A 19,141-nucleotide genomic window follows, 5' to 3' on the forward strand; every position below is an offset into this window, starting at 1 on the left:
TTTCTGTCTATAGTACAGGGTGTATTATTAGAGAGACTTCGCAGGGAAGATCACATGTGGTTACTGTGTGGCTGCCTGTGCCCCACCAGAGCAAGTCAGTGTAGAGAGTTCTCATTTTGCATTCGTTTACATGAAAATAGGTACACAGGAGCGGGTACCAGATTAGATCATTGCCACTTCCAAAGGAGGAAAGACACTCCTGTCAAGGCCACTGCTTTGGATTGATGTTCCTGTCCTTTCTACAAGCACTTGCGGCCAGTGTCATCACCTCTGAGATGGGGGAGCTCACCACACTGTTCATATTTTCCCTACTACTGCTTGAACCTGAAAATGAAACTTCCACGTGACTCCTCCGTCTTGTATTTGCGGGTCTCTTGAGCCTCGGTCTTCATGGTTAAGGAGTCCAGAAGAAAAGTCATATATCAGGGGAAAGGCAGTTTTAAAATGAAAACAGTGTCATAGACATTACTCCTTATGTATTTCATCCTCTTGCCTAGGTGGAAAATCGGGGACAGTCAGACATATTTTTACTGCGAATGTTAGCCTAACAAGTTAACATGGAAACGGGCGCGTTACCTTTTAGCAGAGAGAGCAGCCCTCCAAAGGTGTGGCCTGTGCTGATTTTCATGGCCCTTCTCTGGCATCCTCCTGAGGTTCTCCAGACTGAATGTGATGTGCGGCTGCCCCTGGGCCCCCTGAAACCCCTCTTTCTGAGGAGCTGCCCTGCTTTTGCCATGTGTGCCTTGTCTTAGACTTGGTCAGAGGTTGTGTCCTCTGATAATTCCCTCTGATCATTCTGTGATGTTACATAGCTGAGGGGTATGTGGGTAGCATGACAGGTGAGAGAGACCAAGAAACAGGCCTCTGCTGTGCCTTTGTACTGAGCTGCACCCAGCGTGGGACCTCTGATTGCCTAACACTTTTTTCTTTTGCTTGAACTCAGGGGCAGAGGCCTGGCCTCCAGGGGTTTGTCTTAAATATGTCGGGGGAGACCAATTTGGACATGTGAACATGGTGATGGTGAGATCGCTAGAGCCCCAAGAGACTGCAGATGTCAGCGTCCAGATGTGCAGCCCCAGCAGAGCAGGCATGTACCAGGGACAATGGCGGATGTGCACAGCGACGGGACTCTACTACGGAGGTGAGTGTGTCCTCGTGCAGCCCCAGGCAAGGGACTGAGGTGACTTCTCACGACGCTTGCGCCTGTGCGCGCCTCAACCTGTCAGTCACACACAGGGCGTGGCCTCCTCCAGTCGCTCCACGCAGGGGAACGACCTGAGGTAATGGCGGTCTCGTTGGTTCAGTCTGGGGCTCTCCCTTTTGCACTAGGCTTTTAGTTACAGGTTAGTGATGTGTGTGAGATAGAGCTTGCATTCCCAGCAATGCGCTAGTAATGTTGCTGTTTTGATTACACAGTCTAGTAGGTGCTGTAAAAATACTGAAGGCTCTTTGTTCACGGAGTTCCCTAGACACAAGTCATATGAAAAAACAATGCACAAAATGTGCACACATCTCTCTACCCGTGGACTTGTCACGCTGCTAATGCCTCTCACACCTTCTCTTTATTGCCAAACTTCCTGGACAAAGTGATCTAGACTCCCCGTCTCTTCTTCCTGTTTTCCATTTGGTCTTCAACCCAGTGTCTTTTACCCGCTGCAGTGAAATGTTTTTCAGTGACTGCCCAGTTTCCAGATCCAGCGGTCTTCCTGCTTACTGACGCTCTCTCACTTGGCACATCTGCAAATGTTTTTTGAAATGTGTACCTTCCTAAACTCATACAGCTCTCTTGTTTCTCCTCCTCCTCCGGAGGTGCTTCCTCTCTCTGTCCATCTCATCTCTGTCTTGGGATTACTAGATTCTGAGCTGGGCTCTGTGCATGCTCTGTGACCTCATCCACCCACATGGCTTCCGCTGTCACCAGTACAGCATCACGGCGAGGGTCAGAGTCATGTCTGTGGCTGCAAACTCTCCCGAGCACCCACCTGTGTTTTAACTGCTTAGCTAGCACACCTGCGTACTGAATTGTCACAGCACCCCGGCGAAGCGTGCCGTCTCCTCATTCGTACCCGGAAGCTGGTCTCCGGAAGTCCTCCCGTTCTGTTCTTACTGCCTTTAAGCACAGGTCAGCCCCTCTTGGTTTCACTGGACCCCACGTCCTGGCAAATGATTCTTGCCTTCAGGGGGCTCTTACCCTGGCTCATGGCCAGTGGGACCTTTGCAGTTATTTGAAGGGTCCCTGGAATTAATGTTCTCATATGTTTTTGTAGACAGTAGAAACTTTAAATATTTTTATGGCCTCAGAAATTTTCCATGTTCGAAAACGAGTCTCATGGTGACTCCATTCTTTGCCTAAAACCCTTGTGCCTCCTGTAATGAAACCAAACTCCTCGGCACGGGGCCAAGCCCCTCACGCCTGGCCTGGCGCCCTGTTCACTCCCTTCAGGCATCTCCGTTCTCCCCTGTAGCCGTCCCCCCAGATGCCACTTGCTTCCATATCGCCGCGCCCTTGTTCACTCGTTCCCGGTACCTGAAATACCTTTTCCCTTCTTCACAGTACATCCTGCTCGTCCTCCACCGCGAGGTCACCCTTTCCTCTTCCCACCCACCCCAAGGGAACCCAGCCCTCCCTTTTTCGTTAAATTACGCGCATGCTTGTCGTTACACTTAACACACTGGACTTCACGTGTTTGTTTACTCGTCCTTTTCTCCTGCCTGACTGTCAGCTGAGAAACAAACGAACGTGTACTCAGGTATCAGAATGCAGGGAGATGATTTGTGTCTTCCTTTCTGGACTCTGTTTACAGGCCACCTCTCCTAAGCAGCTTCTTACCCGCATGGTTGAAAGGAGTTTCTCCCAGTGCTGAGCTGCCATTGCATTATCTCTTTGCCTCTCTTAGGCGCTTTCCCTCTTACTACCCAGTTAGTTTGACGAACGTCTCATCCCACCTTTAAAACTTAAGGTGCAATACCTGTGTCATTTATCTTCGTAATGCTTCAAAAAGCTGAGCCCAGTGCAAAGTGGAGAGTGGCTACTCCGTAGATTTTTTAAATGAATGTCGGCATTTTCAAGGGAAGAGGAAGAAAACATACATGACTTTTTAAAACATTCCTTTGATGCAAAGATAACAGCTTCTTTTTTTTCTTTTTTTTGTTAACAGCTTCTTAGTGTTGTCTAGTGTTGTCTAGTGTTTGAGAGCTCAAGTATTGTTTTGTGTGTGTGTATTTTTAGTGTTAAGTTAAAAATAATTATCAGTATGCAGGACATGGAATTTATACTTGTAACATCCCTCTCAAATTCTAGAAGTAGGTAGAGTGTAAATATACTAGCGTGGAGACAGTGAAGTATTTAAAGCCTTTCTTGGTCATGCAGTCTGTGAGTTTCTAGGACTTTGTGAAATCTAAAACCTTTAAGGGATTTTAATAATTTATCTGATTCCATGATTTCAAGCTTTTTTCTTGAGCCCTTTCCGTGATAAAAGCATATATGCATACTCCCTCCAAAAAAGGGGGAAAATAAAAATGAGACTGATTTGTTGAATTGCGAGCCTTCTTGTCATGAGTTTCCCTGCTGCTTTGAAGATGCCCTCCAGGGCCCTGTGGGGTATAGTTTGCAAACCCTTCGTCTGCTCTGTTAGAGAATTTAATTGCATTTTCCAAACCCACGGTGTTTCATTGAGTCCAGATCACTGCTGATTGTGCAGCACATCCTGACAGTGACATGTTCAGTGACTGGCAGATGGTGCGTGTAATATTCATAAAACCGCACCTACGAACGTGCGAGAAAAGTAAACGGCCATGTTAACCACGATCAGCTCTGCTTGGTTTCTCTTGCTCACTCTTCGCTCCTTAGTTCAGTGTATGGAGGGCGGTGGGAAGAATTTGGAAGGTGGCATCAGGCTGCTTGGGCATGATTTCTGTGCCTCATCGCTCTGTCCTAACAACAAAGCTTGTTTTTTGCTGTTTTGTTTTGTTTTGTTTTGTTTTTGGTGGCGTGGTCTCTTCTATAGTCTTTAGATGGTCTTCTCTAGAAAGAACCCATTCTTATTTTTATAGTAACACTTATATTTCTTACGTTTCTAAGGAATTTTTGCTATATTTAATAATTTACAAAGTGGGTTCTCTTTCCCCATTTCAGGGTGGTTGTGCTCGCAGTCTCTCCCCAGGGATGCTGTTGGCATGTTGTGTGGATAGTTTCTCATGATGTGGGCTTGTGTATAGGACCCCTGACCCTCTCTCACTAGGTACCTGTGCCTTCCCGTGTTCTTCCCCCACCGCACTCGTGTCTCCCTCCCTTGGCTGAGTAGCACTAAGTGTCTGATTCTTAACAGATACTGTTTCAAGTGCAAACATTTTATTTTATCTTTTTATGAACTTTTGCTTCTTAGATGAAAGCAATCTGTTATCTAGTACCTACTGTATGTCAGGCATTGTGTTGGGCTTTTTGCATATAAATTACCATATGAAGGAAATATTAGGTACATTTTATGGATGAGGAAACTGAAGACCTGATTTGTCTAAGGCTCAGTGATAGTTATAAATTGTAATTTATAGTTACAAGTCAACAAAAGTAGTTTTATGATCTTTGTCATTAATTTGGCCCTCTGCTCTATGGGGTTCACAAGGAAACTTGGGCTCCAGGGTGTTGATACTTGTGAGAATTTAGGGAGGGAGTCCTCTCTCCGTTTCCAGAGTGAGGGGGAATGAGGGCGGCGGCTCAGGCAGTTGGGTAAGTATCAGTGCTCCCCCACGGGGTTCGTGCCTGCGAGGAGATACACAGTTCCTGGAGGACGTGGGCTCTTGGGAAGGAGTAAGAGCATGAGTGGCTGTCCCCATTTTAGCCTTGGTACCAACAGTGACATGACTCCCCTCTTCCTAGTATAGTGCCCTCTTCCAGAATTCTACAGGAGGGGTGTGACCGCTGCTTCTCCAGTTTACAGTGTCATCCCTGTGCAGCAGTGCAGGGCTGTTCCATCTCATTCTTCTCCAGGAATTTCACTGATCATGTTATAAAAGAAACTGGTTTCATAAAGGCTTCCTCCAGGCTCCACACAGGTGTCTTCCAGTGAGATGCTGTTCTGCTTGGCATTTTTGCCAGTTCTCTTGCCCTTTTACCTATTGATGCCACCTTTAGAACGTCTCTCTTTTGTGTTGGACTGAAAAAGGCTGCTTCATTTACTTCCAGAAGATACTCCATGAGATGCTCTCTGTTTCAATTCTGATCTCTAGAATTCTTCATTATCAGAAATACCTATGAGTGCTCCTTGAAAACAACAGACTTCTTTTTTGATAAAAGAAGTGCTCGCCTAAGCTGATTGTGACTTACATGGGGGATATTTTTAGAAGAAACACTTCAAACGTAAATGAGATCTGAAATCCTAAGTATCTTTATGTTACAAGGCCTGTATTGTTTCTAAGGCGATGGGCTAGTTCCGCTTCAGAGAAGGAAGCCTGTCGTTGGCTGTACTGCCACCAGGGGGTGGTGATTGTTTGTTTGGTGGTCTGGTCCGAGTCCGGGCAATGTGCGCTGGTTGTACTGCTGAGATTAACCTCCAGAATGCAGATATGTGGGCTCTGAACCTCTGTGCATCATAGACAGTCAAGAAAAAAGATGAAACAGTGACACATCTATAAAGCGTAGTAAATAAACTATTTGCATGTCCAGGTATGAAGCAGCAAATGTTTTAACTATTTGAAATTCAACTGCAAGTAGTTTTAATGTGTACTGTTAGTGCTAACACTGTTTGTTTTATAAATAGTTGTATTATTTTTCAGTAGACCAGATACACATAAGGATTTGGTAGAAGGGCAGTAGTTTGAAAGCAGCATCTGTTTTTCTTATGGTAACCACAGCTCTTCTGTTAACAGAAACTTCTTTGATCTGGAATGTTAGGTTCCAAGGATTCTGAATTTGGGGATTGACAGTTCCTTAAACATTTTTTAAACAAAACACAATTCTTTATTAAAATATTAATATGCTTATTGTTAAAGGGAAAATAAAGTGTTGTAAAACTACTGACCATTTTAAAGATTAAATACTTACATATGATGTTTACGTATATGTTGAAATTGCTTCAGATGAGAAATTCTTAAGGTTTTACTGAGTTGTCGTGTGATGGGAATTTTTAGTAAATGCCATTGTGTACATTTGTCACTGAATCAGGCCAGAGTATATCTCTTATAATAAGGAAGCAAGCATAATTGCTTTCCTCTCAAATCACAGTGAATACCTAATTTATCAGTGTGTGCTGTAAAACTACTGAAAAATGCGTGATTTTTTTAACACAATGATTAGTGTCTAAAATAATCAATGAATAGGGCTTTTAAGCTTTATCTGATAACTGAGTTTTTCTGATGCAGTTTGTATTCCTTAATGACTGCTCAGAATGTGGCAGTTGCTTTATTTTTAGAAACCTCCCATTAGTCTTGTAGTTAAAAGTGAAAATCATTGAAGAGGATATCTTCTTACTGAAAAGCAAATTGCATTCTGTTCCTGTAATGATGCTTTGACACTAGTCACGTCATACTCTAATGGGTTTTTCCTTGGAATGGCAGAGATTTTTATCACTTAGAAATTAGTTCATTCTATAATCTTTATTGTGAAAAAATACCCTTTTTAAAAAGCTTTCTTTATTTTTCTCCCTTTATCTTTAAAAAGCTTACGCTTTCCTTTCTTTACAAAGAGAGTGTCAGTGTTGGACCTTTGGCTGCAGGAAGCAGCGCTGTGAGCCTGTCCCACCTCTGCACGTTGCTTTGTGGTGATGGGTGTCCGTCCAGCTTCCGCAGAGGATTTTTAAGAGTTTTGCTTGTGCTTTGTTTTGAGATGGTCTTGAAAGCAGTTGAAAATCTAGAGTGGGTTAGGCTTTGGCTTAGAAGCCACTTCAGAGTCATTTTTCTTAGAGTATTTTCTAACTTCCATTGAAACTTGGACGGTTTATCTTTTATATTTAGAAATCAGAAGTGTTTAAGAAAGCAGCTTCTATTTCTGACCTAAGTCTTATTTGAGGACTTTACAAAAAATGTTTAATAATATATTTTATTTAGCTCAGTAGAGCCAAAATATTATCACTGCAAAATATTATCATGTGGCTCTCGCTGCATTTCAAGTGCTCAGTGGGGACAGGTGGCTAGTGGCTGCCCTGTTGGGCGACAAACTCGAGCATCTTGTACCTTTTTTTTTTTTTTCTATAGCAAATTGTATAGTATTGGTGGTGGTCTTCTAAAGAATTTGCCAGTGAAACCGTTTGGGCCTGAAGGGTTCTTGTTTGGAAGGTTTTTAAGTTACTAATTCAATTTATTTTCATAGATATCCCGTTTCCCTGAAAATAAGACCTAGCCGGACAGTGAGCTGTAATGCATTTTTTGGAGCAAAAATTAATATAAGACCCGGTCTTATTTTAGTATAATGTAAGACCAGGTCTTTAATATAATGTAATATATAATACAATACCGGGTCTTATATTAATTTTTGCTCCAAAAGACGCATTAGATCTGATTGTCCGGCTAGGTCTTATTTTCGGGGAAACACTGTAGATCGGTTCAGGATTATCTATTTCATCTTGGGTGACTTTGGGTAATTTCAAGGAATTGGCCCTTTTCACTAAATAGTTGAGTTTATGTGCAGAGAGTTGTTGGTAGCATCCTTTATCATTTTAATGTGTTCTGTGTCTGTGGTGATAATCCCTTCATTATGGATATTTTGTGTCTCCTCTCTTTTTTTCTTTAATAATCTTGATAGATTTCTTAATTTTATTGGTCTTTTCAAAGAATCAGCTTTTGGTTTCACTGCTTTTTCTCTTTCTGTTTTCAGTTACATGAATTTTTGCTCTTTTATTCTACCCTTCCTTCTGCTTGATTGAGGTTTATGTTACTCTTTTTCTGGTTTCTTAAGGTGGACGCTGAGGTCATTGACTTGAGACCTTTCTTTTTTTATAGTGCAGGTGTTTAATACTATTTTCTTAGTCTGTTAAGGCTGCTATTAACAAACTACTATAGATGGGGTGGCTTGTAAACAACAGAAATGTGTTTCTCACAGTTCTGGAGGCTGGGAAGATCAAGATGCTGGCAGATTGGTGTCTGATGGGGGCCCCTTCCTACTTCATAGACTTCCGACTTCTCCCTTTGTGCCTCCCTTTGTGCCTCACGTGGTGGAAGGGGCGGGAGCTCTCTGGAATCTCCTTTATAAGGGCACTAATGCCATTCATGAGGTCTCCACCCTCAGACTTAATCGAGTCCCAAAGTCCCTCACCTCCAAATTCAAATACATTGGGGATTAGATTTCAGCATAAGAACTTGGCGTGGGGGTGGGGACACAAACAGTTTAGTCAATAGCAACTTTAAATTTCTCTCTGAACACTGCTTTTAGCTGCATCCCACAAATTTTGAAATACTGTGTTTTTATTTTCATTAAGTTCAAAATCTTTTATAATTTCCCTTGAGACTTCCTGTTTGACCTACGGATTATATGGAAGTGTGTTGTTAAATTTCCAAGTGATGGTGATTTTTCTCTTATCTTGTTAAATCATTTCTAGTTTAACTCCATTATGGTCAGAGAATTAAATTACTTTGTATGATTTCGAGTCTTTTAAATTTGTAGAGGTGTTTATGACCCAGGAGATGTTGTCTGTCTTGGTGAATATTTCATGTGCACCTCAAAAGAATATGTATTTTGCTAATGTTGGGTGGAGTGTTCTTTAAATGTCATTTAAATTCAGTTGGTTGATGCTGTTCAGTTCCTCTGTATCTTTCTAGAATGTTCTTTGGGGGTGGTCTTCTAGTTCTATTACCAAGAAAGCAGTGTTGAAGGCTCCAATTTCAGTTTTGGATTTGTCTATTTCTCCTTTTAGTTCTGTCGGTTTTGGGTTCATGTATTTTCAAGCTCTGTTGTTAGTTGCATGCACATTTAGGATTCTGTCTCCTAGGTGAATGACCCATTTATTAGTGTGTAATGTCCTACGTTTTCCCTAGCAATTTTCTTCACTCTGAAGTCAACTTTGATAATTAATATAGCCACTCTAGCTTTCTTTGACTAGTGTTTGCATGATATATCTTTGGCCTTTTACTTTCAACCTGCCTTTGTCATTATATTTGGAGTTTCTTATAGACAGCATATAGTTGGGCCATTTTTTTTTTCCATTTGGACAATTTCTGACTTCTAATGGGTGTGTTTAGACTATTCACATTTAATAGGATTATTGATATACTTGAATTTAGTTCAACCATATTTGTTTTCTGTTTGTTCTCTTATTTGTGGGGGCTTTTAAATCAGTTGCATCACTAAACTTATTAGTTATTTGTGATTAAATTCTTTCAAAAATGTATTTATTTTGATAAAAGAAATAGAAACTTTCTATTTATGACAAAATAAAAAGAAAACATTTATTCTGCTGTATAGATATAGATACTATTCATGTATGTATCCAGATATTAAAAGAAAAAAATTTGTTTTTCAAATTTGACATTGTTACATTTAGTTGTGTAATTACTTTTTTCCTAATATTTTAGAATCTTTCTCCCTTGTTACTTTAAAAAAAACACAATTTTTAGTAGTTGCATATTAACCAATATATTATAGATCATTCTGTCTTCTTTTAAATTGAGATAAAATTCACATAATAAATTAACCATTTAAAAGTATACAATTCAGTGTCAGTACATTTACAGTATTATGCAACCACCATCTATTTAGTTCCAATACCTTTCTATCACCCCAAAAGGAAACCCCACCATACCCATTAAACAGTCATTCCCCATTCCTCCAGCCCTAATGTGCTTTCTGTCTCTATGGGTCAGTGATTCTTTTTGCTGTGTTGGAGCAAGGTAGATAAATAATGATCAAATAATAAAATGCATTAGACAGCCATCTCAAAAACAGAATCTGGACTGCTTACAAAGAATGAACAAACCGTACTTATTTGGCTCGTTTATAATTAAATTCTTAAATAGTCTTTTTTATTACAGAAGGGCCATAGAGCAGCCACCTGAGCTCTGAAGTCATAGCATCTGGGTTTGACTGCTACTTCAGCAGTGGAATAGCAGTGTGCTTTAGGACATCATTTTGTCTTTCAGTGACTCAGTGTCTTTATCTATAAAATAAGAAAAACAGTACTTACCTCATAGGGTTTTGAGGGAGTAAGAGGAGTGAATGCATGCAAAAGCTTTTGCAACAGCAGCTGACATGGTAAGCGCTGAATGACTGTTAGATGCTTATTGTTGCTAGTATTAATATTCTTATTGTTATTACTAAAAAAATCTAACTATATTGGGAAACCTTGTGCAGTAATCGCTCCTCAACTGTTAACTTGTCTTGTATGAACTTTTCTTAGTAAAGGCTCCTTAAGATACTCTTTCAGTCTCAAATATCCCAATGATCTGGTTCTTTGGAGTCCTGGTGGAGTTGAAGATTCCAGCTTATAAACCTAGAAAGGTGTTGAATACTTGTGTGGAGGACCCAAGGCAGAATAACATACAGCCTAATGTGTGCTGAAAATTACACAGAGAATCAAAATTGACTGGAGCAGAAACCTGCAGGAACCAGTACTGGGCTAGAAAAACCGGAACTATAATTGACAAATTGTTGGAGGCTTAGTTTGGACAAGCCTGAGAGAGAAAACTCCAGGAGTATCGCCACACTTTTGTTTTACCCCAAGGATCTCTACCAGGTTCTCACAGTGAATGATATTGGACCAAAATCCCCTAATGCTTCTGGCAATGGGAGGGTAAAAGTAACTGTTTTGAAATTACCCCGAGCAATTCTGTGCTTAACAAGGCCTACCCCCAGGAGAAATTATTTTACCAGAACCTAACCTGCTAAGGTTTTATCCGATCCTAACTGTCCTGGGAGAAGGGAAATAGCCAATTCCAGCTGGCTCGAGCCTTCCACGTGGGGGAAGGGAAATACCCAGCTTCAGCCCCCTTAGCCATCCTGTCCCTGCAGAAGCAGGAAGACAATTGGAGAAGCACAAGTGAAGTTCACAGTCCAGAGACATAGGCTCACCAAAAGTCGGGCCTAATCACAGAACTATACCCTTCCCCTATACCTTACCACTACATCACTGAAGGGCTCTTTTTCTGCACTCCTTTTGTATGGTATATCGTGCACACCCTTCAACAAAAAATGACAAGGTATACTAATAGGCAGAAAAGTTTGAAGAGACTGAAAAGCATCAGGACCAGAGTCAAGACATGGCAAGAGTGTTGGAATTATCAGACCAAGAATTTTTAAAATCTGTGATCAATACGCTTAGGGCTTTAATGGAAAAAGTAGACAACATGTAAGAACAGATAGGTAATGTAAGCAGAGAGGTAGAAATACTAAGGAAAAAATTTTAAATGCTAGAGAACAAAAACTCTTAACAGAAATGAAGAATGCCTTCAGTGGACTCATTAATTGATGAGACACAGCTGAAGAAAGAATTTCTGAACTTGAGATACGTCAGTAGAAACTTTCGAAACTGAAAAGCAAAGTGAAAAAAGGCTGAAAAAACAGAACAAACTATCCAAGAACTGTGGGACAGCTACAAAAGATGTAACACATACATGATTAGAATACCAGAAGGGTAAGAAAGAAAGGAACAGAAGAAATATTTGAAACAATAATGACAGAATTTTCCCAATTAATATCAGACACCAAACCACAGATCTAGGAAGCTAAGAAAACACCAAGCAGGATAAATGCCTAACATACTGCACACAGGCATAACATAGTCATAATGCAGAAAGTCAGAGATAAAGAAAAAATCTTGAAAGGAGCCAGAAGAAAACAGCTTACCCGTAGAGGAGCAAAGATAAAAATGATATGTGACTTCTCAGAAACCCATATTAGCAAGAAGAGAGTGGAACGAAATATTTAAAATATTGAAAGAAAAACCCTCACCATCCTAAGATTCTGTACTCTACAAAGTTGTCCTTCAGAAGTTGAGGAGAAATACTTTCTCAGACAAACCAAAATTAAGAGAATTTGTTGCTGGTAGATCTTCCTTGCAAGAAATTTTCAAGTAAGTTCTTCAGAGAGAAGGAAAATGATATAGGTCAGAACTCAGATGTATATAAAGAAAGGAAGCACATTGGAGAATGAATAAGTGAAGGTAAAATTAAAACTTTTTTTTCTTAATTCTTAATTGAGTTAACAGAATAATTTGTTCAAAATAATAGCAACAGTATTCAGTTATGTGTGTGTGTGTGCGCGTGCGCGTGTGCATGCATATGTATAAGTGAAATGAATGACAGCAATCATACAAGGGACAGGTGGTAGAAATTAGGAATATTTGCTATTATAAGATACTTGTACCACCTTGTGAGGTGGTATAGTGTCAGTTCAGACTTTACTTGGATTAGTTGTAAATGTACATTGCAAATGGCAACTACTGAAAAAAGGAGCATAATTGATATGCTAAGAAAGGAGAGAAAATGGGATCAATAAAATGTTCTATTAAAACCATAAAAGGCAGAAAAAAACAGGAACAAAGACCAAGGGTAGAGGGGAGCGGAAGAAGGGGGGGAAAAAAAGAAAACATAAAAGAAAGAAATAAGACGTGGACAGATCCAGCAGGCAGAAAACCATTAAGAATTTGTTTGAGCTCAACAGCATCTATCAGTCAGTCTGCTGTGTATAATTGACACCTGCTGGCTACTTCGACATAGCAGAATGCACTTTTTTCTTAAGCTCATATGAAACACTCACGTTCTGGGTGGTAAAATACCTTTACAAATTGAAGAGTGAAAATCATACAATGTATCCTCTTAGACCACAGTGGAATTATAAAATACCTTAACAAATTGAAAAGAATAGAAATTATGCAGTGTATCCTTTTAAACTAGAATGAACAATAGGAAGATAATGAGAGAATCCCCAAGTACATGGAGATTAAACCAGACTTGTAGATACTCCATGGGTCAAAGAAGAAATCTTAAGAGAAATTTAAAAACGCTTTGAACTAAATGAAAATACCACTCATAAGAATTGAGAAATGCAGCAAATACAGTGTTTTGACGGAAATTTATAGCATTTAATGTATATACAGTCATGTGCGACGTAAGGACAGTGCTGAGAAATGTGGTGTTAGGCGATTTTGTCATTGTGTGAACACCATAGAGTGCACTTACACAAACCTGGGTGGTATAGCCTGCTGCACACCTAGGCTATGGAGCATAGCATATCGCTTCTCGGCTACAAACCAGTATAGCATGTCACTGTACAAAACAGCACGAGATTAAATCAAACACAAGAGAAAATGATGCAATCAGGAGACGAGGTCAACACAAGATGTATGAGGTTGCTGCTGGCGTAACACGGCACTCTGTTTTACAGCAAACTTGTTTTTTAATAAGTAGAAAGAGCACACTCTAATGATAAAAAGCATACCATGTTTCCCTGAAAATAAGACCTAGCCAGACAGTCAGCTCTAATGTGTCTTTTGGAGCAAAAATTAATATGAGACCCGGTCTTATTTTACTATAAGACCAGGTATATTATATAATATAATATAATATAATATAATATAATATAATATAATATAATATAAATAATTAATATAATATAATATAATTAATATAATATAATTAATATAATATAATATAATATAATAGATGGGGTCTTATATTAATTTCTGCTCCAAAAGATGCATTAGAGATGATTGTCCGTCTAGGTCTTATTTTCAGGGAAACAGGGTAGTATGTTATAGTAAATATATAAACCAGTAACATAGTCATTTGTTATTATCAAGTATTATGTACTGTACATAATTGTATGTGCTGTACATTTAATATTATGAGCAGTGAGGTAGGTTTGTTTACACTAACATTATCACAAACATGTGAGTAATGCATTGAGCTATGACATGATGATGGCTACAACTTCAGTAGGTGACAGGAATTTTTCAGCTCGGTTATAATTTATGGGACCATTGTTCTATGCGGTGCATTGTTGACCCAACTGTTGTTATGTGGCACATGACTGTATTAGAAAAGAAGAAAGACCTGAAATACATAATCTAATCTCTCACCCTGGGAAACTAGAAAAAGAAAAGCAAATTAAATCCAAAGTAAGCAGGAGAAAAAAGAATAAAAATTAGAGCAGATATCAATGAAATTGCAAACAGAAAATCAATAGAGAAAATCAACAAAACCAAAAACTGGTTCTTTGAAAAGCTCGATTAAATCAATAAGCATCTAGCCAGGCTAACAAAAAAAGGGAGAAAACACAAATTACTAATATGAGAAATAAAAGAGGGGATATCACTACAGATTCTATGGACATTAAAAGGATAATAAAGGAATATTATAAGCAACTCTGTACAAATTTGATAGCGTAGCTGTAATGGACCACTTCCTTGAAAGATGCAATCTACCAAAACTCACAACAAATAAATAGATGATCTGAATTAGACCTATACTAATAAATTTAACCAAAAATTAATAACCTTATAAAACAGAAAGCACCAAGTTCAGATGAGTTCACTGAATAATTCTACCAGACATTTAAGGGAAAAATTATCATTTCTCTAGAAAGAAACAGAAGCAATACTTTCTGACTCATTCTATGAGGCCAGCATTATCCTAATACCAAAACCAGACATAGACATTGTAAGAAAAGAAAATCACAGACCATTATGTCTTATGAATATAGATGCAAAAATCCTCATCAAAATATTAGCAAGTCAAATCTAACAATGTATAAAAAGAATTATACACACCATGACCAAGTGGGATTTATCCCAGGTATGCAAGGCCGATTCAACATTCAGTGATCAGTTAATGTAATCAACCACATTAACAGGCTAAGAAGAAAATATCACATGTTCAAATCAATAGATGCAGAAAAATAATTTCTCAAAATCTAACACCCATTCATAATGAAACTCTCAGCAAACTAGGAATAGAGGGGAACGTCTTCTACTTGATAAAGAACATCTCCAAAAAACCTTCAGCCAACATGATACTTAAAGGTGAAAAATTAGAAGTTTCCTGCTAAGATCAGAAATAAGGCAAGGAAGGGCCATTGCTTTTCAACATCATACTGGAAATATTAGCTAATGCAGTAAGACAACAAAAGGAAATAAAAGGTATACAGGAAGGAAGAAATAAAACTATCTTTTTTTGCAGATAACATGATTATGTAGAAAATTTGAAAGAATTGACAAAACTCCTGGAACTAATAATTATAACAAGGTTGCAGGATACAAGGTTGATATACAAGTTAATTACTTTCCTATATGCCAGCAATGAGCAACTTCAATTCGAAATTAAAAACACATGTAAGAACATGTTAGCATCCCCCCAAAATGAAACACCTGAGTATAAATCTGTCAAAATATGAACAAGATAAATATGAGAAAAACAAAAAAAAAATCTAAAGAAATAAATCAAAGAAGAATCAAATAAATGGAGAGATATTTCGTGTTCGTGGATGGGAAGAGTCATATTGTCAAGATGTTACCTCTTCCCAGTTTGATCTATGATTCAACACAATCCCAATTAAAATCCCAGCAAGTTAGTATGGGTATGTCAACAAACTGATTCTAAATTTTATATAGAAAGGCAAAAGACCCAGAATAGCTAACTCAGTATTGGAGAAGAACAGTTGGAGAACTGACACTCGTCAACTTCAAGACTTACTATAAAGCTGCAGTAATCAAGACAGTGTGGTATTGGTGAAAGAATAAATACATCAGTGGAACAGAATAGAGAGCCCACAAAGAGACCAACAGAAATATAGTCTACTTTGATCTTTGACAACACACTTGGAGGTAAGATAGTCTTTTCAACAAATGGTAACTAGACATCTACGTGCAAAAAAATGAACCTACACACAGACCTCCTTCATAAAAGTTAACTCAAAATTGATCATAAAACTAAACGTAAACTACAAAACTATAAAGGTCCTAGAATATAACAGGAAAAAGTCTAGATGACCATGGGTATAGCAGTGACTTTTTTTTCTTTTTTTTTTTTGTAAAGATTTTATTGGGGAAGGGGAACAGGACTTTATTGGGGAACAGTGTGTACTTCCAGGCCTTTTTTCCAAGTCAAGTTGTCCTTTCAATCTTAGTTGTGGAGGGTGCCGTTTAGCTTCAAGTTGTTGTCCTTTCAGTCTTAGTTGTGGAGGGCGCAGCTCAGCTCCAGGTCCAGTTGCCATTGCCATTGCTAGTTGCAGGGGCACAGCCCACCATCCCTTGCGGGACTCGAGGAATCGAACTGGCAACCTTGTGGTTGAGAGCCCGCGCTCCAGCCATCTGAGCCATCCGGGAGCTCAGTGGCAGTTCAGCTCAAGGTGCTGTGTTCAATCTTAGTTGCAGGGGGCACAGCCCACCATCCCTTGCGGGACTCGAGGAATTGAACCGGCAACCTTGCGGTTGAGAGCCCACTGGCTCATGTGGGAAACAAACTGGCAGCTTTCGGAGTTAGGAGCACAGTGCTCCAATCGCCCGAGCCACCAGGCTGGCCCCAGCAGTGACTTTAAATACAACACCAAAAACACCATCTGTGAAAGAAAGAATTGATAAGCTGGATTTCATTAAAATTAGAAACTTGTGATCTCTGAAAGATAGTGTCAAGAGAATGCGAAAGCAAGCCACAAACTAGTAGGAGAAAAATTTGCAAAACACATCTGATAAAGCTCTTAAAACTCAGTAATAAGAAAATAACCCAATTAAAAAGGAGCGAAGGTATTGGATAGATATCTCACCGAAGAAGATAACCAGGTGGCATATAAGCATATGAAAAGATGCTCAACATCATATCGTTAGAGAATTGCAAATTAAAACAAGTTACCAATACCCACCTATTAGAATTGCCCAAATCTAGAACACTGACAATACCAAATGCTGGTGAGGATTGAAGCAACATGACCTCTCGTTTATTGCTGGTGGGAATGGAAAACGGTACAGTCACAGTGGAACAGTTTGACAGTTTCTTAAAAAACTAAAATACTTTCATCATCTTTATAGTACTTTTATTCATAATTGCCAAAACTTGGAAGCAATCAAGACCATCCATCAGTACGTGAATGGATAAATAAACTGGTCCATCCAGACAGTGGAGGACTGCTCAGCATTAAAAACAAATGAGCTTTCAGTTCATGAATAGCCATGGAAGAGCCTTAAATGTATGTTACCTAGTGAAAGTGGCCACTCTGAAAAGGCTACATACTGTATGATTCCAACTACGTGACGTTCTGGAAAAGGCAAAACTGTGGACACAGTGAAACGATCAGTGGTTGCCAGGGGCCAGGAGAGGAGGGATGAACAGGCAGAACTCTGAGGGTTTTCAGGGCAGCGAAACTCTTCTGTGTGATGTCACAGTGCTGGATACACATCATTATAGGTTTATCAAAACGCAAAGAATGTACAGCACCAAGAGAGAACCCTAATGTGAACTGTGGATTTGGGGTAACAATGATGTATCTGTGTAGGTTAATCAGTTGTAACAAGTAATAACCACCTTGGGGTGATGACAGCAGAGGCTGTGCATACGAGTATGTGGAGGCAGAGGGCTTGTGTATCTTCTCAGTTTGCTGTGACCCTAGAGCTGCTCTCAAAATAAAGTCTTAGAAATAATAAAGTATTAAAAATGCTTATCTTCAGTAAGAAACATAATAAGCATTAGGAAATAATAATTTTCTAGCTTGAAGGCCTTAGAGGGGCTTTCCCAAATATGCACTATTTTAACTAAATAGACTCAGATGGGTGACAGGGAGAAGGCTCCATGTTTCGGATTGCGATAAATAAGCATACACTCCAGTTGAATGTGGCTCGTGCCGTTTGGTATGAGCTGAGGGCTTTGTGTGCGAAAGAGTGGGAGGTAGATTGGAAGTGCTAGTACTCTGAGCTTTCCCACCCATGTGTCATCTGGAAGAGAGAGGAGCAGCAGACTGTCGTGTGTTGTGGCCCAGACTGAGTCCCACAGGGCCACTGTGCTCTGTAGCTCAGATGTGAGTGCGTGGTCTGAGTGGCTCCCTTTTGTAGGATTAAGACGTCTACCTGGCCATGAGTGAGCCCTAAGACCCCCTGTGTGTGGATGTTACTAGACCTACATCAGTCCAGAGATGAATAATCATTCATTTCCCCAAAATTCTGTGCCCAGTTTCAAGCCAGGAAAACACTTTGTCCTGTTAAGGGCCTGCAGTGCAAATGAAGAGGGATGTGTGCTTGTGCAAGTTGCGAAAGACCAACGAAATGAAGAAAAAAGTGCAGACTGAGGGTGGGGGTGGGGTGGGGTGGGGGAGAGGAGAATGAAGAAACAAACATTCAGGAAGTCTTGCTTTATCGTTTTCTTGGACTGACTTGTCAGTGAATGTGTGATGTCTGTAATGGAGCTCTCCTTGGAGAGAAGGTGGAGGGGCAGGGGTTACTGTTTTCTTTGTTTCGCTCTTTCCAGCATCAGTGCAGCCTTGGTCCGGCTAGGATGACCGTGTTGGCTGGGAGCCGAGTCCCTGAAGCCTGAAACAAAGCCTGTCCTTAGGAGGACAGGGAGGGAGAGCAGAGTTAACGTCGTGTACGTGATCAGGAGTCTCCAGATCCAAAAAGCTTTCACCAAGGGTAACCAGTCACCATCAGTGACGCTGTGTTACACGTTTTGCCCCTGATTATGTCAAAGTTAGGGTTTGAGTTTCTAATAAAAGACAAATGAGGCTTATGTCTTGTCATGCTTTTAAGTATTCAAAACATACATAGTAATGACTGTAGAAAGGTCTAAGCATCCTACGTTCAACCTCACCTTAGAAGCATGTGTACCAAGACGAATGGCCTTTTGTTTTTTAATGAAGGTATTTAAAGTTGAATTAAATAAATCAGTTGCTGGTCTAAAATTTTACTTACTGGTGGTTGAACTAAATATTTACTTGAAAGTACTTTGTCTGCGCGAGTATTCTATTTTTAAATACGCTTTGATGTAAACGCTACAGATATCGAGAAGCATCAAGTGTGTCCCCATCAGACTCATTCAGAAATGTAGCAGAGGTAGTGAAGGAATAAGAATACCAGCCATTTTTCTACCTATTTGCATATAAAATGGACAGTATTTACATGTGAAGCCACTTAATCCAATGCCACACTCGGGTGCTTTTCAACATTAATGCCAAAATGATTGTTAAAATGCCAGTTTTGATCTGTCTATTTTGCGCCAGATGCATACATTTGTCTCTTAA

The 19,141-nt window shown here is 39.7% G+C and overlaps 1 protein-coding gene across 5 annotated transcripts in view; it reads left to right on the top strand.

Annotated features, from left to right (window-relative positions):
- The window catches only part of ILRUN (inflammation and lipid regulator with UBA-like and NBR1-like domains), an 82,747-nt gene that overhangs the window by 38,127 nt on the left and 25,479 nt on the right, over positions 1 to 19,141 (top strand). For 3 of the 5 annotated variants that reach the window (XM_074332828.2, XM_074332830.2, XM_088795817.1), the window contains exon 3: positions 944 to 1,141. The exons of the other annotated variants lie outside the window; for them this stretch is intronic. In XM_074332828.2, the coding sequence (XP_074188929.1) occupies positions 944 to 1,141 (198 nt within the window). The remainder of the gene's footprint in view (positions 1 to 943; positions 1,142 to 19,141) is intronic. 5 annotated transcript variants of the gene reach the window in all.

This window comes from Rhinolophus sinicus, chromosome 2 (genome assembly GCF_057876585.1).
Source record: "Rhinolophus sinicus isolate RSI-liver-muscle chromosome 2, RSI-T2T, whole genome shotgun sequence".
In the NCBI taxonomy this organism is placed as follows: domain Eukaryota; kingdom Metazoa; phylum Chordata; class Mammalia; order Chiroptera; family Rhinolophidae; genus Rhinolophus; species Rhinolophus sinicus.